The 25,921-nt window shown below is 37.5% G+C and overlaps 1 protein-coding gene and 1 non-coding gene across 2 annotated transcripts; both read left to right on the plus strand.

Moving 5' to 3' along the window:
* The first annotated feature begins 7,074 nt into the window (after positions 1-7,074).
* LOC146929227 (small nucleolar RNA R71) lies at positions 7,075-7,180 on the plus strand. The gene has a single exon (XR_015009179.1). It is a non-coding gene; the product is annotated as a small nucleolar RNA R71 (small nucleolar RNA).
* A 4,882-nt stretch (positions 7,181-12,062) lies between these two features.
* On the plus strand, positions 12,063-12,713 carry LOC146929228 (uncharacterized). Its single transcript, XM_085707254.1, has one exon. It carries the CDS (start codon positions 12,063-12,065, stop codon positions 12,711-12,713), a length of 651 nt encoding a protein of 216 aa, XP_085563380.1.
* The last annotated feature ends 13,208 nt before the right edge of the window (positions 12,714-25,921 follow it).

Genomic DNA, 25,921 nt, shown 5'->3' on the forward strand with positions numbered 1-25,921 from the left:
TTATTGGTTCATCCTATGGTTGACCTAACATTCTAATCCTAATCCTTGTTTATGTAAATCCTAGTTTCTAAGGACGAATCTCTCTAAAGCCTATCCCCTTCTTCGTTCGATATCCGGGGAGTGTGTCTCTCAAGGTGTTAGACCTATTCTCATGGCTAACTCCTATATTAAGATCCTTGATTGTAGGAGATTCTGTAAGTCCCAAGGTTCACTAGGCTATTCTCATGCTTCGCAATCCTTGTCTAAATTCACTTGTTCGGTTATTAAGACTTCTTCGTTCGATTCATCACCTTAATAACTAGGGTAACAAATTAACAAGTACTAACCCTCCGCGTTCGCATCCAAAGTTTGGTACTTGTTAATATCGTTGTGAAGAACAGTGAAATTAGATAAGAAAAGTAGGGTTACATAAACTAGGGTTTCGGATTAGGATTGTTGGATCAAGCCATAGGACTCTCCCAACAATCCCAAGGTCTAAGGGAATTACTCACTCATGGTTGGTGTTGCCATGAATGAATAAGAAGAAAATAATAAGAACAATAAAAACGAGAACTTTTATTGAGAAATAGTATTCTGTCACAATACAATATTCAGAATTCAAGATGATGAAACAAGGAGAACAAGCTCTCTATTTATAGCCTACTAATGACTTAAGCCCTAAGAAATAACTGAAGGAATATTCTCTGAAGATCCATGGGCTTTATCGTCAAAGCAGGCTGCGTAGAAAACCGCTGTTCGGAGCAAAAAGCAGCTAAAAGGGATGCTGGCAATCGCGCACGGCCGTGCGCCTTGCAGGCGTGGGCCGTGCGCCCTTCACTGACTTGGGGGAGCGAATTCCGATTTCTTCAAGTGCATATTTCGGTCCCAAATCTTGGAAATCTCCTATTTTTGTGCTCCAAATCCCTTTTCTTTAGCTCCAAGCCTTGCAAATCATATATTTGATCCTGAAATATAATATTGGATTCTTTGAAGTAAAAAGCTCTTAAATATAAATAAAAACACATAGAATCTAATTAAATCTAAATAGAATTAAACTAAATAACTTAATTAAAATACGTAATAAATCTACTTATCAAACTCCCCCACACTTGAATCTTTGCTTGTCCTCAAGCAAAAGGCATAGACATAGCAGCATAGAAAACATTTAAGTATATGACAAAATTAAAACACATGTTCCCTCCAAGGCCTTGTCCTAAGCATACACTAATCACAACCTCAAGAGCCCCTTATGATTCCTTTTCAACCCAACAAGAGAAACTAAGTGAGTGTGTGTGTGTAGTGCATCCCCTTTGCTCCTGTATAAACAGGTATTATGAGGAAACAGGTTCTAACCCCAACAGTACATCAACCGAGAAAAACCTCATTTTCATTCCATATAAGTAAGGTGGGAATTAAGTTTAAGTTGGTTCAATTTTAAATTGTGGACCATATTTTTCTTTTCTTTTGGTCTCTTTTGGGGCTACAGATGCCTAGGGGATATCACCTTTTCATAGGAAGTCGGAGAGGGACTCACTCCTTCCTCCACTACTCCGGCAATCACCCTAAGTAGTGCTGTAGTTTGTAACTTCTTTCATAAATTTTTTTTCTTTTTCTTTTCTTTCTATTTTTTTTTTCCAGAAGTTTGTAGAAGCTATACAATCACTAAGGAGGTACCATCCTTCGCGTAGGAGTTGTTCGAGTACACTATCCTTCCCTCCATGCTCCGGCGGTGTTCTCAACTTAGTGAAAAAGTGAAAATCATGCTTCCCCCCATATTATTTCAATGTTAAATAAAGTTAATTAAATTTCCCCACACAAGCTTATACTACTTTTACTCTTAGAGACTTTAAAGGGTCCATGTACCATTAAACTTAGAACGTGGTCCTTAAAATACCTATTCATACACTTACTCAAAGGATGCACTGTGAATTTTCTCATTGGAGAAGTTTTGTTCACCTAGAATCAATGTGGGTCTATTGGAAAAACTTAAGGCAACAAGAAGCTATTTTCATGTACACAACAAGAACATTATCTAGCCTATATTGGAAGAGAACTTAACAAAAGATTATGTCATATTTTACAATTAACACAATTAAAACTATCTAGCCGCTTACATGCCTTTCACAATAAAACAAAACAAAAGATAAAAATTCAAGGGAGTTTGAAACACTACGACTCTTACTACCTAGACACTTTATTGGCTCCCCCCCACACTTGGGAGAAGAATTGTCCTCAATGCATAAAGAAAACAAGAAATTAAAAGGAAGAGAGGAAGAGAAGAGAAGAGAAAGGAAGAGGAAAGCTCACATTTTTAATTGGTTTTTAGAACTGAAAAACAGCTCTTCCTATGTGCATAATCGCGCACGGCCGTGCGCCTTCCAGGCGTGGGCCGTGCGCACCTTTCTGCCTTCCTGTGGTCAGATTTTTTTTTTTCTTTCTCTTTTTCGAGTTTCCTCAGCATTTTGGACGTACACCTACAAAGCAAGCTTAAAACAAAACAATTAAATGCGTGGGTTGCCTCCCACGAAGCGCTCTTTTAATGTCAATAGCTTGACAACCAAAACCTAAGCAAGGTCTTTGAAAATTAAGGTTTCCACCTCGACTTCTTCACTAGCCCTATAGATTTTTAGCCTTTGGCCATTGACCTTAAATGTTCCGGTCTTTTCCGACCAGATTTCAACTGCCCCAAAAGGATAAACCTTGCGGACATGAAATGGGCCGGACCACCTTGACTTTAGCTTACCTGGAAAAAGTCTCAACCTAGAGTTGTATAGTAGCACAAGATCACCGCTCTTAAAATCTTTTCGAATAATACGCTTATCATGCCATTTCTTTGTTCTTTCTTTGTAAATGCGGGCATTCTCATAAGCGTCCATTCGAAGTTCCTCTAACTCAGTTAGTTGAAGTTTTCTTTTTAGACCTGCTAGCTTTGGGTCCAAGTTTAGGTTCTTGATTGCCCAATAAGCTCGGTGCTCTAGCTCGACCGGTAAATGACAAGATTTCCCATAAATGAGTTTAAAGGGTGTCATACCAATGGGGGTCTTGTAGGCTGTTCGATAAGCCCAAAGAGCATCATTAAGCTTAGTTGACCAATCTTTTCTAGATGCAGAAACAGTTCTTTCAAGGATGGCCTTGATTTCCCTATTTGAGACCTCAACTTGGCCACTTGTTTGGGGGTGATAAGGTGTTGCAACTTTGTGTCTCACTCCAAATTTTTGTAGCAATTTTTCAAAATGTTTGGATATGAAGTGAGACCCTCCATCGCTTATGACAATCCTTGGCACCCCAAACCTAGGGAATATGATCTTTTTGAACAATTTTATAACAACTTGTGCATCATTGGTAGGAGAAGCAATGGCCTCAATCCATTTAGATACATAATCCACCGCAACCAGTATATATTGATTTCCAAAGGAGGAAGGAAATGGTCCCATGAAGTCAACACCCCAAACATCAAAAATTTCTACTTCTTGGATGTTGTTCAAGGGCATTTCGTTTCTCCTGGTAATATTTCCGGTGCGTTGGCATTGGTCACAACGCGAGACAAAGGAATTGACATCTCTAAACAGGGTTGGCCACCAGAAACCGGCTTGTAAGATTTTAAAAGAAGTTTTCTGAGTGCTGGCGTGGCCACCATAAGAAGAAGAATGACAATGTTTAATAACATCACGTACCTCATTTTCCGGGATGCATCTTCTAAAGACACCATCTGAGCCTTTTCTGAATAGAAAGGGATCATCCCAGTAGTAATGCTTGAGGTCATTGAAAAATTTATTCTTCTGGTGATAGCTTTGACCTGGAGGTAGTACTTTTGCTACAAGATAATTCACAAAGTCTGCGTACCATGGTGCAGCAGCTGTTGCTAATGAGAATAGTTGATCATCCGGGAAGGAGTCATCTAGTGGTAGTTCATTCTCATCGGGCTCTCTGAGACGGGACAGGTGGTCAGCTACAACATTTTCAGTACCCTTTTTGTCTTTTATCTCAAGATCAAACTCTTGTAGGAGTAGGATCCATCGGATCAATCTTGGTTTGGCATCTTTCTTGCTCAACAAAAACTTTATTGCCGAGTGATCGGTGTAAACAATGATTTTTGACCCCACCAAGTATTGTCTAAATTTATCGATCGCATAGACCACCGCTAAGAGCTCCTTTTCTGTTGTTGCATAGTTCATCTGAGCTTCGTCCAAGGTCTTACTTGCATAGTATATGGCATGCAACTTTTTCTCCTTTCGTTGCCCAAGTACCGCCCCAACTGCATAGTCACTAGCATCACACATTATCTCAAATGGGAGGTTCCAATCTGGTGGTTGTATTATAGGGGCACTAGTTAGAGCTTCCTTCAACCTGCAAAATGCCTTTAGGCACGAATCATCAAAGACAAACTCTGCATCCTTAAGGAGCAGACTGGTCAGTGGTTTAGTAATTGAAGAAAAATCTTTAATGAAACGGCGATAAAAACCAGCATGTCCTAGGAAACTTCTTACTTCTTTGACCGATTTAGGAGGTAGCATGTTTTCAATGATTTCAATTTTTGCTTTGTCTACCTCTATTCCTCGTTCAGAGACTAAGTGCCCTAGGACTATACCTTCTTGGACCATGAAATGACATTTTTCCCAATTTAAGACTAAATTCACCTTTTCACATCTTTCTAAGACCCTTTCTAGGTTAGCCAAACAGTTATTAAAGCTGGATCCATGTACAGAAAAATCATCCATAAAAACTTCCATGATGTTTTCAACAAAATCAGAAAATATAGACATCATGCAACGTTGAAAGGTGGCTGGGGCATTACAAAGACCAAAAGGCATCCTCCTATAGGCAAAAGTACCAAAGGGGCATGTAAACGTAGTTTTCTCTTGGTCATCGGGATGGATAGGTATTTGGAAGAAACCAGAATAACCATCTAAGTAACAAAAATGTGAATGCTTAGCCAACCTTTCCAACATTTGATCAATAAAAGGGAGTGGAAAGTGATCTTTACGGGTTGCTTTGTTAAGCTTCCTATAATCAATGCACATTCTCCACCCCGTGACAGTTCTTGTAGCAATGGATTCATTTTTATCATTTTTAATAACTGTGAGACCCCCCTTTTTAGGTACTACTTGAACAGGACTAACCCACTTAGAATCAGAAATTGGATAAATAACACCTGCATCAAGGAGTTTTAAAACTTCTTTTTTCACAACTTCTTTCATGTTTGCGTTTAGCCTCCTTTGAGGTTCAATGGAGGGTTTGTAGTCATCTTCAAGTAGTATCCTATGCATGCACAATGAGGGATTTATGCCTTTGATGTCCTCAATAGTGTACCCTATTGCCTTAGGGTATCTTTTGAGGACTTTGATCAATTTTTCAGTTTCATCCTCATTTAGGCTTGCATTTACTATGACAAGGTAAGTGGAATCAGGGCCTAGAAATTCATACCTTAGATTTTTCGGGAGCGGTTTGAGCTCCACCTTTTGTGCTTCCTTTGCGCGAGGTTCATCCTTCTCCTCACTTAGTTTTTCCACCTCCAATGATTTCACTTGGGGACTTTCATCTAGGAGCCTCTCATAGGACTTAGCATCTCCTTCAAGTTGTGTACCTGCATTACTAATCAAACATATTTCCAGACCGTCTTGTGTAGGTGATGCTAGTGAGCATTCTTTCACGCAACGGTCAATCATATCTATCATGAAACACGAGTCCTTAGAGGAAGGACCTTTCATTAGCTTAGCAAGTTCAAATTCAACTTTTTCTTTGCCAACATTAAAGGCCAACTTACCATTTTTGACATCAAATATGGCTCCTGCGGTAGCAAGGAAAGGTCTCCCTAAAAGGATGGGTACGTGAACGTCTTCTTCCATTTCCATCACAACAAAATCAGCTGGGATGTATACTCCTCCTACATTGACTGGAACATCCTCAACAATTCCGGCTGGATACTTAACGGAACGGTCTGCTAGTTGAAGGGTCATCCTAGTGGGTTTGAGCTCTCCTATTCCCATTCTCTCACAAAGAGATAAGGGCATTAGGCTGACACTTGCTCCTAAGTCGCACATAGCCTTTTTTATAGTCTCGGTTCCTATGACACAAGGTATGGAAAAGCTTCCTGGGTCCTTAAGCTTGGGTGGCAACTTATTTTGGATGATGGCACTACACTCTACAGTGAGGTTTACTGTTTCTCCTTCATCAATCTTACGCTTATTAGTGATAATTTCTTTCAAGAATTTAGCGTAAGTTGGCATTTGGGTTAATACCTCGGTAAAGGGGACATTAATGTAGAGCTTGTCCATCATTTCAATGAACTTTTTGAATTGTGCATCAAGCTTGGACTTGGCTAATCTTTGTGGGAAAGGGACCTTAGGCTTGTAGGTGGAAGGTTCGACCGAAGGGGGTGTGATAGGAGGAGGTGTGACCAGTTCTTCAACTTCTACCCTAGTTTCCTCGTTCCTCTCATTATTGCTCTCTTTCACATTTTCGTCGGCTTGTGGTTTGATTGTAGGACCAGGCAGTTGCTTACCACTCTTAAGAGTGATGGCATTCATTCGCTTGGTATTAGCCTGACTAATGTGGAGGACTACAAGGGAGAGTTGTTCTTCTATGAGTTTGTTATGGATAGCGATGGAATCAACTTTTGATGCAAGCAAGGCAAGGGAGTCACTCAAGAGTCTATTTTGGGTTTTTAATTCCTGATTTTGTTCAGCTTGGTTTTGAATAAAACTCTCCAAGAGGAGCTCCAATTTAGACCCTTGGGTGACTTTATTGCTCTCTATAGGATTATGGTCAAATACCCCATAAACCCCTAAGGGTGAAGAAGCGGGGCCATTGTCTATCCTATCAATTTCAAGTGATAAAGTGTCAATTTTGGCAGATAAATCATCAATAGAGGAGATTTCTTTCATACCTGCTTTCTCAATGGAGGAGGTGGTTGAATCGGTTGTGGTGATCTCATCTCCTGACCATTGGTAGTGATTTTGTGCCATGTCTTCAATCAACACATAAGCCTCCCTGAAGTTTTTATTCATCAAGGTCCCACCTGCAGCTGCATCAATGAAAATTTTTGTATTATATAGCAAAGCATTGTAGAAGGTGTGGATAACAAGCCAGTCTTCCAACCCATGGTGGGGACAAAGCCTAATTATTTCCTTAAAGTGTTCCCACACTTCATATAAGGATTCTCCTTCTTTTTGGGCGAATCGATAAAGTTTACCCCTTAGATAAACGGTTCTAGAGGGAGGAAAGAATTTTTGAAAGAAAGCTAGCCTCATTTGCTCCCAAGTAGTGATAAAACCGTTTCTTAGAGAATAGAACCAAGTAAGAGCCCTTTCTTTCAAGGAAAACGGGAAAAGATGAAGCCTAACGGCCTCTTGATCCGCTTTCATGGTCACACTAAATCTCCAAAAATTTGACATATGGAGGTAAGGGTCCTCTGAGGGACATCCGGAGAATTGGCTTTGTTGCACTAGAGAGAAGAATGCAGGTCTTACTTTAAAATCAACTCCCTCAACCATCGGGTACACGATAGGAGAAAGTGGTTCATCTGCAGAAGGGTTAGTAAAATCCTTAAGGATACGCTTTTCAGCCATGACTGCAAGTAGAAAAAGGTTAGAAATAACAAGAAGAAATCGATTAGAAGAATTAAAAGACAAGAGGGAAGTAAATACAGAAAGAAAACCTAACCGTCACCAAAGTTAATCGGAATTTGGTCAACTCCCCGGCAATGGCGCCAAAAACTTGTTACCGTAAATCCGCAAGTGCACGGGTTTACCGTAGTAGTAATAAAAAGAGAGTATCGATCCACAGGGAGTTATTTAAATTCCAATCAAAAGTAGTAAAGGTTAGGGAGAAATCGATAATTAGGGTTTCAAGGTAATCTAAACGACGGTTGAAAACAATAGCTAAAGGCAACCTAGGGATTATTGGTTCATCCTATGGTTGACCTAACATTCTAATCCTAATCCTTGTTTATGTAAATCCTAGTTTCTAAGGACGAATCTCTCTAAAGCCTATCCCCTTCTTCGTTCGATATCCGGGGAGTGTGTCTCTCAAGGTGTTAGACCTATTCTCATGGCTAACTCCTATATTAAGATCCTTGATTGTACGAGATTCTGTAAGTCCCAAGGTTCACTAGGCTATTCTCATGCTTCGCAATCCTTGTCTAAATTCACTTGTTCGGTTATTAAGACTTATTCGTTCGATTCATCACCTTAATAACTAGGGTAACGAATTAACAAGTACTAACCCTCCGCGTTCGCATCCAAAGTTTGGTACTTGTTAATATCGTTGTGAAGAACAGTGAATTTAGATAAGAAAAGTAGGGTTACATAAACTAGGGTTTCAGATTAGGATTGTTGGATCAAGCCATAGGACTCTCCCAACAATCCCAAGGTCTAAGGGAATTACTCACTCATGGTTGGTGTTGCCATGAATGAATAAGAAGAAAATAATAAGAACAATAAAAACGAGAACTTTTATTGAGAAATAGTATTCTGTCACAATACAATATTCAGAATTCAAGATGATGAAACAAGGAGAACAAGCTCTCTATTTATAGCCTACTAATGACTTAAGCCCTAAGAAATAACTGAAGGAATATTCTCTGAAGATCCATGGGCTTTATCGTCAAAGCAGGCTGCGTAGAAAACCGCTGTTCGGAGCAAAAAGCAGCTAAAAGGGATGCTGGCAATCGCGCACGGTCGTGCGCCTTGCAGGCGTGGGCCGTGCGCCCTTCACTGACTTGGGGGAGCGAATTCCGATTTCTTCAAGTGCATATTTCGGTCCCAAATCTTGGAAATCTCCTATTTTTGTGCTCCAAATCCCTTTTCTTTAGCTCCAAGCCTTGCAAATCATATATTTGATCCTGAAATATAATATTGGATTCTTTGAAGTAAAAAGCTCTTAAATATAAATAAAAACACATAGAATCTAATTAAATCTAAATAGAATTAAACTAAATAACTTAATTAAAATACGTAATAAATCTACTTATCAATTATCATTCAGATGCACTCTGTGGTGCATGCCAGAAAGGAAAAATTGTGAAATCATCTTTTAAAACAAAAGACATTGTTTCAACCTCCAGACCCTTAGAACTACTCCATATTGATTTATTTGGACCAGTCAGTATTGCATCCTTATATGGAAGTAAATATGGATTAGTCATTGTTGATGATTACAGCAGATGGACCTGGGTAAAATTCCTGAAGAGTAAAGATGTTGCTTGTGATGTATTCAGTAGTTTCTGCACTCAAATTAAATCTGAAAAAGAAACAAAGATTTTGAAAATCAGAAGTGATCATGGTGGAGAGTTTGAAAATGAGCCATTTGAAGCTTTTTGTGAAAAACATGGAATTGTCCATGAATTCTCTTCTCCCAGAACTCCACAATAAAATGGGGTTGTAGAAAGAAAGAATAGAACCTTACAAGAAATGGCCAGAACCATGATCCATGAAAACAATCTAGCAAAGCATTTTTGGGCAGAAACAGTGAATACAACATGTTATGTCCAGAACAAGATCTATATTAGACCTATTTTGGAGAAAACAACATATCAACTCTTTAAAGGAAGAAGACCCAATATCTCTTACTTTCATCAATTTGGATGTACATGTTACATTATAAATAACAAGGTCTACCTAAAGAAATTTGATGCCAAGGTCCAAAGAGGAATCTTCTTAGGTTACTCTGAAAGGTCGAAGGCATACAAAGTTTATAATTCAGAAACACTTTGTGTTGAAGAATCTATGCACGTTAAATTTGATGACAAAGAGCTTGAAGATAAAACTTCAAAGCAAGATGAAAGTTTTGCAGAGATACATGTTCCTGAAGATACTTTAGAACCTGATTTGATAGCTGAATCTGAAGACAGTCCAGAAGCTGAACCCACATCAGATGCTCAAGATGAAGCTGCTTCTGATGAAGCACAAGATGGCTCACATCAAGCAGATCCTCCCAAAAACACTTTCAAGCACAAGTCTTCACATCCTGAGGAGCTAATCATTGGAAACAAAGATAGTCCAAGAAGAACAAGATCATATTTCAGACAAGGAGAGTCTATGATTGGACTAATATCAATGATTGAACCTACAACAGTTGATGAAGCACTTTCAAATGATGGATGGATCTTAGCTATGCAAGAAGAGTTGAATCAATTTCAAAGAAATGATGTGTGGGATCTGGTACCCAAACCTCAGCATAAGAACATTATTGGAACAAAATGGGTATTCAGAAACAAGTTGAATGAGCAAGGATAAGTAACAAGAAACAAAGCAAGACTTGTTGCACAAGGTTATATTCAACAAGAAGGCATTGACTATACTGAAACATTTGCTCTAGTTGCAAGATTGGAAGCAATCAGGTTACTTCTTTCCTATGCAGTTAATCATGGCATAATATTATATCAAATGGATGTCAAGAGTGCATTTATTAATGGTGTCATAGAAGAAGAAGTGTATGTCAAACAACTTCCTGGTTTTGAGGATCTTAAGTATCCTGATCATGTTTTTAAACTGAAGAAATCACTATATGCTTGAAACAAGCTCCCAGAGCTTGGTATGATAGACTAAGTAATTTCTTAATCAAAAATGATTTTAAAAGAGAGCAGGTTGACACAACACTCTTCTGAAGGACCCTTGGGAAATATATTCTTGTTGTGCAAATATACGTTGATGATATAATATTTGGTTCTACTAATGCATCTCTTTGCAAGGAATTTTCTAAGTTAATGCAGGATGAATTTGAAATGAGCATGATGGGAGAGCTAAAGTTCTTCCTGGGTATTCAAATCAATCAATGCAAAGATGGAGTCTATGTTCATCAATCCAAATACACAAAGGAGCTTACGAAGAAGTTTAAGCTTGAAGATTGTAAAGTGATGAACACTCCAATGCATCCTACATGCACTTTAAGCAAAGAAGATGAAGGAGCAAAAGTAGATCAGAAGTTGTACAGAGGTATGATTGGTTCTTTGTTATACCTCACCGCATCTAGGCCAGATATTTTATTCAGTGTATGCTTGTGTGCAAGATTCCAATCAGATCCTAGAGAATCTCATTTGACTGCTGTCAAGATAATCTTCAGGTATTTGAAAGGAACAACTAATCTTGGACTCCTTTATAGGAAATCCTTAGATTATAAGCTATTTGGATTCTGTGATGCTGATTATGCTGGTGATAGGATTGAAAGAAAGTCAACTAGTGGCAATTATCAATTTCTGGGTGATAATCTTATATCCTGGGCTAGCAAAAGACAAACAACTATTGCTATGTCTACAGCAGAAGCAAAATACATTTCAGCTGCAAGTTGTTGTACAAAACTACTTTGAATGAAACATCAGTTGGAAGATTATCAGATTAATGCTAACAGTATTCCCATTTATTGTGATAATACTCCTGCTATTTGTTTGTCTAAAAATCCAATTTTGCATTCAAGAGCTAAGCATATTGAAATCAAACACCATTTCATCAGAGACAATGTTCAAAAAGGAATTTTAGATATACAATTCATTGATATTGAGAATCAATGGGATGATATATTTACTAAGTCTTTAACTGTTGAAAGATTTGATTTTATTAAGAAAAATTTGAACATGCACTTTGTGTCTGATTAAAAGCTTGCTTGCTCCTGAATAGGATTTTAGGTTCTGAAGTCAGTTCAGAAGCTATGGTCCATTAGAAGCTCTTTATTGAGGTTCTGAGGAAAATGTGCTTCTGATGATGACGTCAGCATCTGAAGTCTAGAAGCTGGATTTTATGCTCCTGAATAGTAGAGTTAGTGGAAACGCTGGAAGTTACTTTTTAGTAGCACTGGCCCACTAACTTGGCAGTTACTCCGAAAACTCTAACGTGGCCTATCTGTATTGGTGTATAACTTAAAAGGGCAATGATGATTTAAAAGCTTTCAAAGTACTTTCACACGCCCCCAATGTCATTAATGCTATGTTTGTTTGTCTCTTTTGAATTGCAAACGTTTTTACTCTTAACACTTTGACAATTCACACACTACTCACTTCACAATAAACACTTCTTCTTTCAAACCTGTTCTTGCGAAGTAAGCGCAATTCTCAACCCTAGAACCCCAAATCATCATCATCATCTTCATCAATGGCATCATCAAGCTCGCAACAAGTATTATCAGAATATACATCCAACATGCAACAACAAAGCGCACCAGGATCTGGTTCTGTAAACAAGCCGAGAACAATGTCTATTCCACTCAAATCACTGGTTGTTCAAAAGGAATCACCAGTGGACTTCGATTCTCTCAAGAAATACAAGGTGGACATGGAAGCTTTGGTAGAAACTCAGAAACTTTTCGGCTACTTTCATATGTTGAATGGACCAACTTATGAAAACCTTGTTAAAGACTTCTGGGTTAAGGCTGAAGTCTACAATGGGAAAGGTGAAAAGATAGAAGAAAGACAAACAGTGTCCAAAAAGGCTAAGACCAGAAAGGAAAAGGGATTTAAACTGGTCAATGGTTTAGAGATCAGGTCAGCAGTGATGGGTATTCCAGTAACCATCACAGAAGAAGTCATTGCTAAAGCATGCAGGGTGGCTCCTGACGGTAGATTTCAGTGGGATGTCAACAAGAATGATATTTTGTTGGATAGCTACAAAAATTTCGTGCTGAAAGGAAACTCAGCTGCTAAGTCTGCAGATATTGAGGCTCATCACAGGATACTCCTGAAGTTCTGCACAGACTGCTTCTTTCAGAGAGGAGGAGGGTCTGATCAACCTAATCATGACCATTAGATGGCAATATACTTCATGGCTATTTTCAAAAAGATTAATCTCCCAAGATACCTTATGCATCATCTATGCTGGGCAATCAATGAAGGTATCAACAAAGACAGAAAGCAAGTACCATGTGGAAGGTTGCTGTCTGAAATCTTCCACCAAGGTAAACTGCTAGAGATTTTGAGGAGATCCAAGCCTGCATCTGATAAATGCTTTAAGGTTTCTACTGCTGACAAGATCATCAATAGCAGGACTCTGTTTTACATGTATATTATCGAGGAAGTTTCTCTTGTTGAAAATGGTATGGAATTTTCATCAGCTGATTCAGAAGTAATAATGGATTTTCCTTCCATCACTAATGAGAATAATCCTGAAGTTCTAGCTGAATTGATAGCTGCTCATGACAGAGAATCAGGTGCCAACATTCAGGATGAAGTTGCTCCAGATGCTCCTGTTGCAGTAAAAGGAAAAAAAGCCAGAACCCCAGCTGATGCTGCTGATGTTATGCCCAAGAAGAAGAAAGTTGCTGCTGCTTATATTCCCAAGAAAAGGAAAGGAAAAGGAGAAACCATAATCACCAAAGAGCATTTGGAAAAAGCTTTTAAAGAAATAAGATAAGAAGAGCATGAGCCCAAGAAGAAGAAGGCCCATCTTCAAAATGTGAGTCCTATGGTTGAGGTAACTCCTGCAATGAAGAGAATGGCTAAGGAGCAAGCTGAGCATATGAAAGCAGAAAAGAAGGATTTAAAAGCTCGGTACGAACTGGAAAGAGATGAGAAGCTCAAGACTCTTGGCTTAGAAAACTGTGATAAGTACTTCAAGGAGAAGATTGCTGAAGTAAAGAAGATAGCTGGCGAAGCTGCTGGAGATGATTCAGAGGAAGAAATGATGATTATTGTGGAAGATGCTCCAGAAGCTGAGGTTTCAGAAGTAGTTTAGGTAACTCAGATTCCAGAAACCTCTGTCCATGTTTGACCCTCTTCATCCAAACCATCCTCAACCAACCAAACAGAAGACAATACTGTCTTAGAGAATCTTATTGTCCCTGATGAAGTCAACCCAAACTCAGAGAAAGCCTCTGAAACAGCTTATGAAGCAGTTGCTTCTAAGAAAGTTGTTTTAGAAAACCGCCAACAACAAGCACCTGAACCACAAAAGAATTCATCCCCACAACAACAACCACCAAACACACAAACTAAACCACAAATGGACGCCTCAACTAGCTCTACTCAAACCTTACCTACACCTGCTGTTTCTGAACCTACTGTTCTTAAACAAACCACTTCTGACCCAGATACTTCTGAACTTACTGCACCTAAGCAAACAAATTTCATCCAAGTCTCAGAATCTGAACTACCTACCCAACAACTAACCACCCTAGAAACTGAACAAACTCAACCCCCATCTCCCAATCAGATTCAAACACTTAGTGTTCCTGACAAACCATCAACTTCATCTGACCTTGAAATTCTAGATCAACCACCCTTAGACATCTTGGAATCTGACTACGTTGACACTGAGCTGCTCAAGCTTAGCTCTGACATGCATACTCTAATGCAACTGAGAAGAGTTCCCACTCTTTCTCTTGACTATGAGGCTGATGACATGCTGCCAATACGTAATTTTTAGGACTTATTGTGACATTTTGATAGAGTTCTCATGCAATTTATACTGTTCTGGAGTGCAAAAAGCTGAAATATTGAAGTCTGTTTGAAGCAAATCGCGCCACACCAATTTCAAGCCGTGCTGCGATTTTTGAAGCGAAATTACAACATCCCTGTTTGAGGGAAATCGCGGCACGCCTATATACAAGGCGCGGCACGATTTTGACGGGTCAGGCCCATGACTTCTATAAATACTGCACTCAATCTGAAGAACAAGGGTTACGATTTTGGAGAGCAAAGTGCGATTTTGAGACATCGGAGACGGCTAGAAGGGCGATTTCTTCAACCTTTTACCAATTCATGTATGTTTTATTTCAATCATTGATTATGCTATTTGTAAACTCGATTATGAGTAGCTAAATCTCTTAGAGATTAGATCCGAGATGAATCTTTGTAACCCTAATTGACACATGTTGCTGTGAAACTCTATTTTGTTTATGAATTCAATTCTAGTTTATTCAATTCAATTGTTCTTAATGCTTTTTATATCTTGATCACATATAACTTGATTTTGTGAGAACGAATGACCACTGACCATGGCTTTCGACTTAGACTTAATTGAATTGTTCTAATAAACAGGGTTAGTCTAGGAATAGATAATCGTTTGTTAGTGATAATAGGTTAACGTTCGGTAAAACCTTCAAGAATTATTAGACCACTTAAGGAATTAGGGGCTATAGTTTAAGAAGAGGGTCCTAACTCAAGGGATTGATTAGGGCTACTTTGTTAATCATCGTAAATTAGAAGAGGATTCATAACAAATAGGTGCAGTAGACCAATTAGGGGAACTTAGAGGATTCGAAGGATTTGATCTCATCTTTCTCTCATATTTTCTTAATCAAATCTTTATTTTCTGTTACTTGATTTAATTAAAATCAAACCAAATCTTCTGCCTAGTGGCAAACTATAAATAACTTTTATACATCCTAATTATATAACGCAATTGAATTATTGAAGTTAAAAACAGTCCTCGTGGGATCGATATTTTTACTACTTCGATAGTATTTGGTGCACTTGCCAAACGTCTATCAAGTTTTTGGCGCCGTTACCGAGGACTGTTGATTTATTTCAACAAGGCAATTACGTTATTATTTAGGATTTCTATCTTTTATATTTTTGTATATATATATATATATTAAAAAAAATATTATGCTCTTTGTTTTCTTCTCATTGTACTGTGCTACTGAAAAGTTTATCCAAGTTTTGCAGCTATGATAGACAGGGTACTCCTCTATGACACAGAAGAGATTGCTAAGTTGCAGTATGAAAAATATATGCTATCTTTTAAGATCAAAATTTTGGACAACAAAATCTCGAGTTGTGGTCATTATGAGGCAAATCAACCATGTAGTGATGGTGAAGGGAAGAAAGAGGTGATCAACATCGATTACAATACTCAACTTCAGAATATTTTAGATGACTTCTTGGTGTCAAATCAAGTTTCATTTCAGAAGTTTGATGTTCAGTGTGGTGATCTTGTTGAGAAAGCACTTGAGTCTCAGAGGAAGCTAGTTCAGATGGAGACTGAGTGTCACAAGGTTGTGGTGGAAGAAAATCCCAAAGTGTGGAGTGTTGATATTTTCCCAAAGTCTGAACCAACGGGGATTAAGGAAATCACTCGTGTGCAAATGGATGCATGTCTTTCTCTAAGGTGGGAGAGCTTAAATTCCAAAGGTTTAACTGTGAGCACATGGGATCATCTATTTCTTTGTTACAAATTCATGGAATTCCTAGCAAACAAGAGGAAGAAGAAGGATGATGTGTTCTTTCTGACATATTTGCCACCCTAACAGTGGTTGAAGCGTCAAGCTCAATGACGTAAAAGAAAGCGCTTGGTGGGAGGCAACCCACTAGATTTAATTTCAGGTAGTATTTATTTTTATTGTTTTCAATATAAAAAAAAATATTTTCAACAACGAAACACAAAACAGGCAGGAATTTTTCTTTCAAAGTTTTAGTGTGCAAGCCCTGCCAAGAAGATTGTGATACAATACTGATGTTGTGTCACAATCTCCTCTTCAAAAACTCTTGTTTCTTAAAAGTGGAAGTCCAGGAAAAAATTGCAAACTTTAATTTTTTTTTATTATGTCTTCAAAGTCGCGTTACGATTGTCAAATCATAATACGATTTTGAAGTAAAACTGCCTAGACTTGACCGCTTAAATTGTATTACGATTGGGGGATCATGGTACGATTTCTGCCTCAGCCAAATTGCGTCACGGTGGTGACAATCGTGATACGATCCTTGTGATAATTTAAAAAAGGTAACCGTTACAAACTGCCATCGCACCACGATTTCCCAATCGTAACGCGATTTTGCAAGAGCCTATTAAAGAACCAGCAGTTTCAGCATAAACCTCTTTCCATTTTCCTAGTTACTCTGCCCAATTTTCTCTAGGAACCCTAACCCACGAAAATCAACCCTTTTTCATCAATTTTTTTATCTCCTTAGCATATCCCAACACCAATTCATCCAACATTCTTCATCTTCATCCATTTCAATTAACCAAAACAACCTACCCTTTTTCACACACTCTCAAACTTTCACACAAATGGCACCCAAACCACAAAATGTTTCAAAACCACAAACTAGACAACAAACCAAGCCTAAGACAACTACCACCCAACCTTCATCTAGCCAAAACAAACGCAAAAGAAACGTTGTCCCACCATCAAATGTTAACCGGTTTATTTCTGATGACGCAAGAGAATGGTTCGATTATTGCAAGAGTTTGAGGGTGATTTGCATACTCTTACTGTTCAGCCTATCACCGACAAGACCATGGATGTCTTTATGAAGAAGTATGAGGAGTTTATGAGGAAGAAAGGTGGTGCACCTGAAGCACCCCCACAGCAGCAGCCACCTCAAATGGAGAGAGGAGAAGGTAGTCAACATGGTTCTTATCCGCCGGTTCATCCTATGGTTCTGGAATACATGTTTACTTCTGCTATTTGGATGAATGAGACCTCTGATCTTATGTGGGTAAACCGTCCTAGGTTTTCCACTGAGTTTGCTGCAGAGGCACAGATACATAGGAAGCCGATCACTGGCTCTTTCGAGAGATTTGACAAATCCCGCCAGCCTTCTTTGATGGGTTACCTGAGACTGGCAGTGATGAGGATGTGGACATGGGACTGGACCACTGAGGGTTCATCTTTGCTTGTTTTAGTGTTTTCGTTGTACTTTTCTTTTTAGTACTTTGTTTCTGTTTCGTACTGTTTTTATTTTCCATTCAATGTCAAAAGTCCGCGAACAACTTATTTCCCTATTGTAATTGCTCATGCACTTGTTTAATTAATGAATTTGTTTTGTTTCATGTGACCTATTCCAGTTTAGTAACAGGTGTTTGATGAAACGGTATTCCAAAAGTTCTAAAGGAGGGGTGACTTGATTCAAAGGCGAAGTGTACGGCGTTGCTAGGTAGTCACATACTCCCAGAAATCTCAGCCATAAGGTTCATTGCCAAATTTTGTTTTTCAATTTACTTATATTTAGATTAGTTTTCCATGCAACTACATTTCTAGAACTTGCATTGTTTCTCTATTATTGATTGGTCTTTGTTAATTACACACTGAGGCAAAAGTGCTTGGTCCTGTGAGCCTTTTTGAAGCCTACCCTGTTTTCATTTATTGAATTTATCCTTTCTTAACCAATTGTGAGCCGGTAGGATTAGAACTTTTTGTTCGGTGACAAACTACAAATGAAGCCTAGAGCCTTTTTAGGATGATTACCTTGAAATTTTAATTTGAGTTAGGCTATGTAGGATGTTGCTTGATATTAAGTTTGGGGTTGCCTTTGGAATTTGTAACCTATTAAGTTTGGGGTGGGGTACTAGAAACAAGTGATGAAAAATGAAAAACAATGAAAAACATACACACAAAAATAGGTGTATCAAAAAAAAAAAAAAGAAAGAAAAAGAGGAAAGAAATTGAAAAAGGGGCACATAATGTCATATCCGAGTAACTTCAAACACGATGTGTCCCAAACTTTTGATAAAGTTATTGAAAATGTTCTCTAGGTACCTAAGTTTTGTTTCAAATAGGGATTGGGGGATTTAATCTTGTTTTACACGTGTAGGAATGCCTAACTCAAATTTTGTGTAGCCTACTTATCCAAATATATCCCACCTTTCACCTAAGCCCCGTTATAACCCTAAAGACCTCAAAAGTGTGTAATGATATTGACTTTGATTGATGTTTAGAAACTTTTCAAGCGTATGGTAATATGTAGACCTGCATGTCGACTGGTAGAACCCTATTTCAATTTGATGCGAGGAGTTGTGAATTGGTGGATGCGAACAAGTCAAACTAGCTCATCTTTAGCTAGAAGGAGAATGAACTTTTGGGTGTTTTATCTTGGTTTTCGGGTGTCAAACATTGACTACGTCTGAACCTTTTTAACCGGTGATATCTCATTTTTTCTTGGGAAGGGGAAAAAGTAAGCAAAACCCTTGAGAATCGAGGTCCGGGAGTTGTTTTCGCTACGGGAAGGTGTTAGGCACCCATAACGACTATAGTATCCTATAGGAACCGTCTTTACTTTCTACGCGCGCGCTTTATTTTTAAATGCTATCTTGAAAAGTGATATTAAGCCTAAGAGTTTTCTAAGTGAAGAATTAGAGGGAGGAGAAAGCGTTTGAATTTTTATTTTATTTGAATTGAAGGAATTTTGATTCCTTGCCTACGTACCCGTTTAAGGGATCAAATCCACCGTAGTTCTCTTCCAAAAATATTTTTGTTTTTGTTGGTTGATTTTAAGTTTGAAAATTGGAATTTTGAAGAATGGAGATTGAGAGGCCTTAAAGGCATGAGATTTAAGAAAAAAGTGGGGTTTGATTAGTTATTTTGCGAGAGAAAGTCAAAGTATGATTAGAATTCATTGAAATTTTGATTAAGAAAATAAAGGGAAAATACAATGGGATTTTGAACCCCAAGATTTATTGTGAAAATGATTTGGGTGATGTTGTTCAAATTTTTGGGAAATTGATTTTTCTAAGTGTAAACCCTAGGCATTCGTCTAAACATACAATCCTAAACATACATCTAAACATACATAACCTAAGCATATACCTAAAGATATCTATGTGATGTGTGTGCATGTGTCGGTGCTTGTGTCGGTGCACATCATTAGAGTCCATAGTCCTTTACATCATGCCCTAGTTTACATTCTATGGTCTTGCAAGAATTTAAAATTGCATGAAGTAAAATACAAAATTCCTAAGTCTTTTACATTCTAGTTCTTGGCAAAAAATTAAATTGTAAGAAAATAAAGGTGAATATGAGATGAGATGGGGATGTTTATGAAGTGAATGAAGCATGTGATGAAAGGGTTAGTAGCACAATATGTAATATGGTAAGAAAATTCAAGCAAGTAAACATCACAAGATTCCAAGATACACCAAAAACAAAGGCAAAACATGCCTAAAACTTTACCACAAATGCAAAGCCAATACATAACTCATAACCCTCACATTTCAATCAATCTTTAAAAGTTTCATTTCAGCTTTAACAATGAGGATTAGGGCAAAGTATCAAGCCAAGCAATTATGGAACATTCTAGGCCTATTTTGCACTTTTCTTTCACACACAAATATTTACATGACTTGTAAAGCAAGTAATCAACCACACCTATTCATATACAATAAGAAACACATTCAAACAGTGGCAAATCAATCCCCAATCCCCCACATCCCAACTCACAAGCATGCACTAAAAATTGGAATCAAAAACTAAGCATTTTTCACAAATTCTTAACCTAAAATTCAAAAGATAAGGCAACACACAACCCATTATTATTTTTTTGTCCAACTTTATGTGTCAAAACATCATAAGAGACCAAAATTAAACATCAAGCAAGGTTATAAAAGAATTCACAAAAATTTTAGAAGTTTTGACAAGATTTCTTTCAAGAAAAGGAAAAAATTGCATTAATAAGAAACAAATTATTTTCTTATATTTTTCAGCAAGATTAACATGTAAAACATATCAAAAATTAAAAAAAAAAATAACAAGAAAACATTGAACAAAAATTTTAGGAATTTTTAAAGGATTTTTTGATGAAGCAGGGGTGCAAATATTAAAAAGCAGTACTCAAATAGCACAAAAAAGCATGCAAGGACGAAATCCAGTACAACCACAGGCCCAACCCACACACACATGGATCCTGGATCCTCAGGAAGCTTCAGGGACCGTTGGATTGATCCAGATGGATCAAACCTAGATCCAACGGTCAAGGGAACGAACCAATTGAACCAGACCGGTCCAAAGGCTTATATAAATGCCTGGAGACCGATCCAGCTCATTCTCCACTCGTCTTTCTCTCTCTTCTCTCTTTCTAGTGAGAGAAGCTCTCACTTCTCTCCTCTCCAACGTTCATCCTCCACCGCCGGTTTCTGGAATGAAACGGCTGGAGTTGATGAAGATTCGTCGGAATCTTCATTGTCACCGCCGTGAATTCCAGATTCCGGCGACACTCAAATTTCTCCGATCTGTTTGGATCTAAACCCTAACTTGTGCTATTTTTCATACTGATTATGAATCTGAACTTGATCTTACGAAATAAACGGTGAATCATCCTAGATCTACATGTTAGGGTTTCGACTTTGAACTTTTTCAATCTTTTTCAAACTTTTTCGAAAGGACGAGTCTTAAAGCTTGTTGATCTATTCAGTTTCACCGTTTATTTTTGATTACGAACTTTCGATGATGATTTAAAGTGAAAAACGAGAAGGTTCTTTGAATATACCTGTTGAAAATTGGAGATTCGAGCCAAAAGAAAGAGGAGAAAGATATTGAAGCTTCTTCTTCGTCTCTGAGGTATATTTTGATCGAAACTCCGAAAATAAATCGAAGTTTCTTCGTCTTCTCACTCTTCGTCTCTGTTATTTCACTGGTTCTTTCTTCGATTCCTCTTCTTCTCACCTCTTCGTCTCTGTGATCACACTGGTTCGTACTTTGGATGATTCAGTGTTGGAATTGCAGAGGCTTTTGTTCGATGATGAAGATTCGCTTCGAATCTCTGAGAACTACGAAACAAAACCACTTTTAATTCGAACTGTTTTTTGCTACGTAGTTGTTGAATTTGAGCTTCGTATGGTGAAGTTGATAAGAATTTGTGACTGAATTGGTGTGAATTTGTGTTTGTTACGGTGGTTTTAGTGGCGAAGAAAGTTTGTTAGGGTTCTGTTAGGGTGGCGCGTGTAGCGCGTGGAAAGAGAGGATTGTAACTGTGTTTTGGTGAGTTGGCAAAAGATGAATGACTCTGTGTGATTGATTCTGACACTGTGATTGATGATGTGGCCTATTTATAGCTGACATGTGTGATGATTGAGCCAATAGCTTGCTGACACCTGTGTTTGGACCTGTTTGATTCGAAACTGGACTGGATTTTGGACTTGAGGGCCTCTTTGCAATTTTGGAACTTTAAGGGACCAACCTGCAAATAAAAAACTAAAAATAAAATTGGACAACATATGGACTATTCTGCAATTGACTTAAAAAAGACTAAAAAAAACAAAAAGTTGGACTCAAGGACTAAAATGCAAATTTGAAGACTTTGAGGACTTAATAAAAAATTGACTAAAACTGGTTTAAAAAACTTAAATTGAAAATAACATAAAGTGAGACGATTAAAAACAACAAAACGGACTAAAACGAACCAATTACCTAAATGAGGTACTTTAAAGTAACCTCTCTCTGCCAAAATTTCGTGTGAAATGACCAAAATGCCCCTGGGGACTAAAACGACCTAAAAATGATTCAGATGCAATTTTAAAATGGTTCTTTGACAAGGAATTAAAGCAAGAGTTTATTTAGACAAACTGAAAAGACTTAGAGGCAATTTTTAGAAATTAAACAGAGTTTTAACATATGAAAAGACTAAAATGCCCCTAGGGGCTAAACTGACTCAAAATGACTTCAAATGCAATTTTTGAAATGGATTTTGACATGGAATTGAAGCAAGACTTATTCAAACCAATTGAAAAGACTCAAACAATTTTTTAAAGGACTAAAATGAGTTTGGACACAGGAAATGACTAAAATACCCTTTTTCATGAATTTTGCAAATAACATTGAAATAAAATGCAGGGAAATATGCAATTGATCAAAGACAAATTCAAATGACTTGAAATGTAAGAAAGATATTTTGGATGACTTGAAATGCAAGAAAACATGGACAAATACACAGTTGAAGAGACATGTAAAACTAAATTGAGAGATAAAGCAGAGTGAAATGTCAGTGTAAATAATAGCAAATTGGCAATTCTTCAAGAGTAATAGACATGTATCAGAGATGAAAGAAAATTTTGAACAAGTATTTTTAGGTCCAAAATTAGGGTATAATATTGGGTACTATCGTTTTGTCAGGTAACTGTTATTTTACTGTCGTTTGTCACTGTTGCAAGCAAATTCCTTGAGGACAAGGAATGGTTTAAGTTTGGGGTTGTGATGACATGCTGTCATTACGTAATTTTTAGGACTTATTGTGACATTTTGATAGAGTTCTCATGCAATTTATACTGTTCTAGAGTGCAAAAAGCTGAAATATTGAAGTCTGTTTGAAACAAATCGCGCCACGCCAATTTCAAGCCGTGCTGCGATTTTTGAAGCGAAATTACAACATCCCTGTTTGAGGGAAATCGCGGCACGCCTATATACAAGGCGCGGCACGAATTTGACGGGTCAGGCCTATATAAATACTGCACTCAATCTGAAGAACAAGGGTTACGATTTTGGAGAGCAAAGTGCGATTTTGAGACATCGAAGACGGCTAGAAGGGCGATTTCTTCAACCTTTTACCAATTCAAGTATGTTTTATTTCAATCATTGATTATGCTATTTGTAAACTCGATTATGAGTAGCTAAATCTCTTAGAGATTAGATCCGAGATGAATCTTTGTAACCCTAATTGACACATGTTGCTGTGAAACTCTATTTTGTTTATGAATTCAATTCTAGTTTATTCAATTCAATTGTTCTTAATGCTTTTTATATCTTGATCACATATAACTTGATTTTGTGAGAACGAATGACCACTGACCATGGCTTTCGACTTAGACTTAATTGAATTGTTCTAATAAACAGGGTTAGTCTAGGAATAGATAATCGTTTGTTAGTGATAATAGGTTAACGTTCGGTAAAACCTTCAAGAATTATTAGACCACTTAAGGAATTAGGGGCTGTAGTTTAAGAAGAGGGTCCTAACTCAAGGGATTGATTAGGGCTACTTTGTTAATCATCGTAAATTAGAAGAGGATTCATAACAAATAGGTGCAGTAGACCAATTAGGGGAACTTAGAGGATTCGAAGGATCTGATCTCATCTTTCTCTCATATTTTCTTAATCAAATCTTTATTTTCTGTTACTTGATTTAATTAAAATAAAACCAAATCTTCTGCCTAGTGGCAAACTATAAATAACTTTTATACATCCTAATTATATAACGCAATTGAATTATTGAAGTTAAAAACAGTCCTCGTGGGATCGATATTTTTACTACTTCGATAGTATTTGGTGCACTTGCCAAACGTCTATCAGAGGCCAAATGGGCATCTTTGAAGAACAGAGCCTCTGAGCTAATAGATACTGTAAGCAAGAAATGTATCTGGACTCAAGCTGCTACTGTAAGAAGACTGCTGATGAATCTGCAACAATTTGAGCCAGCTAGAGGTCCAGTTCTTTGCTTAGTTAATGAGCCTTTCTATCCAGAATCAGAGTACATATGGAGAGAAGAAAATGTGTTCAAGACGCTGAAGAAGAAACTGACAGAATCAAAGGTTAAGGAAGATTCTCTTCTTCAGAGGCAGCAAGCACTTGAAGATTTTGTGAAGCAACAAGCAGAGCTACTGAAGAAACAGTCTGAAGAAATTGCTCTCATGAAAGCTATGATGCAACAACCTAACCATTGGATGCACACCTTTGTTTTTTTTGTTGTTTTTGTTTTATGCTTCTGATTGCTTATAGAATCTGAACTGTTTTGCTTCTGAATGCTATGCTTCTGTTTTTGTTCTATATTTGCTTTGATTTATATTATTGTTTTGCTCTAATACTTTTTGCTCTGATTGTTTTATTATAGTCTATACTCTCTCCATGTTTGAGTTTTTCTCATTATCTTTTTGTCTTAATACGCTTTTTCTTTTTGCTAGTGACAAAAGGGGGAGTATATGTGATAGTATTTAAAGGCTCTGAGCCCTATTAATGATATTTGAAAATTATTTTGAAAAACTTCTATCATTTTTTTTTACCTGAGAGGTATAAGCTATGAACGTAAGAAGGATTATCAAATTTCAAATAAAATTAAGTGAACCATTCTTCTTATCTATAATCTACTTGTTTCCATTTTGAAATATTATAGTGCGTTAAAAGAATTTAATTAACCTGGATAGAACTTAGGGGGAGCTTACAAACCTCACCTTAAAGACTATCAGACTCAGGGGGAGTTAGAGCTTACACACCTCAGACTCTGAGCTTACAAACCTCAGAACCCCAAAGTCAACTTATTAATTAGATTAACAACAATTGATCAAGTTTTAAATACTATTGTTTGTCATCATAAAAAAGGGGGAGATTGTTGGAACAAAATGTGTTTAACAATGAACCTTAAAGAGTTTTGATGATAACAAGGTATTAAAAATTGACAATTGGACTAGCTAATATTTGTTCAAGTGTACAGGACCATAGTTAAAAATTTACATCACTTAAAGGTTCTGAAGGACAAATGAGAGCTATGGAATCAAGGGAAGGAAGCTTTAAAGCATCTGAAGAGAAGTGCTCCTGAAGACCAAAAGTGCTCCTGAAGAATGATGACGTCATCAAAAGCTGAAAGTCATCAGAAGCTGAAGTTCATCAGAAGCAAGTAGTTCAGAAGCAACTTCATCAGAAGCTGAAGCTCATCAGAAGCCGATAATCATCACAAGCTGAAGATTCAAGAATTAACACTTCAAAAGCTATCTATTGGATTCGAAAGAAATGCAGAAGACTAGTGGAACGTTGCAACAATCATTTTGGTGAAGATTTGAAGGCACTGGAAGCTTATCTTCAAAGAGAGTTGACATGATACTTTGTACAAACTATACAACCACCTTCTCCACTACTCTGTTTTGTGTCCACGCTACAAGACAAGAAAACAGCTCCAGAATAACAACTATGCCTGCAAAGATGTTCCTTCACAATGGGAATGGATTTCAAATTGGTTCTTCATATGACAACAACCAAATCAGGCAAAAGATCATTGGTGATTGATCAAACTTCAACAACGACTCTTTTGATGTGCTGGCAATTTCACAATGTCTCTTTCACACCTCTATATAAAGGAGTGAAGACTTAGAGATTTGGCAATGCTGAACGAAAGACTCTCAACATTTTTACAAGTGCCAAACCTCTACTGAAATTGTTCTGCATTCACTTAGAATTTTTGTTTCTCAAAGTTCTATCCTAGAAATTCTTAAGTCTTAGAGTCTTATCTGATTTGTATTGTGAGCACCTCTGATTGTATATCAAGTGTTCAACTTCAGACATTTTTCTTTGTAAACTTGTTTGTTTAGAAGTCTCTTGTGGTTGT

The sequence above is a fragment of the Medicago sativa genome, chromosome 4 (genome assembly GCF_051527215.1).
Source record: "Medicago sativa cultivar Bolivia chromosome 4, Bolivia_mono, whole genome shotgun sequence".
Taxonomy (NCBI): Eukaryota; Viridiplantae; Streptophyta; class Magnoliopsida; order Fabales; family Fabaceae; genus Medicago; species Medicago sativa.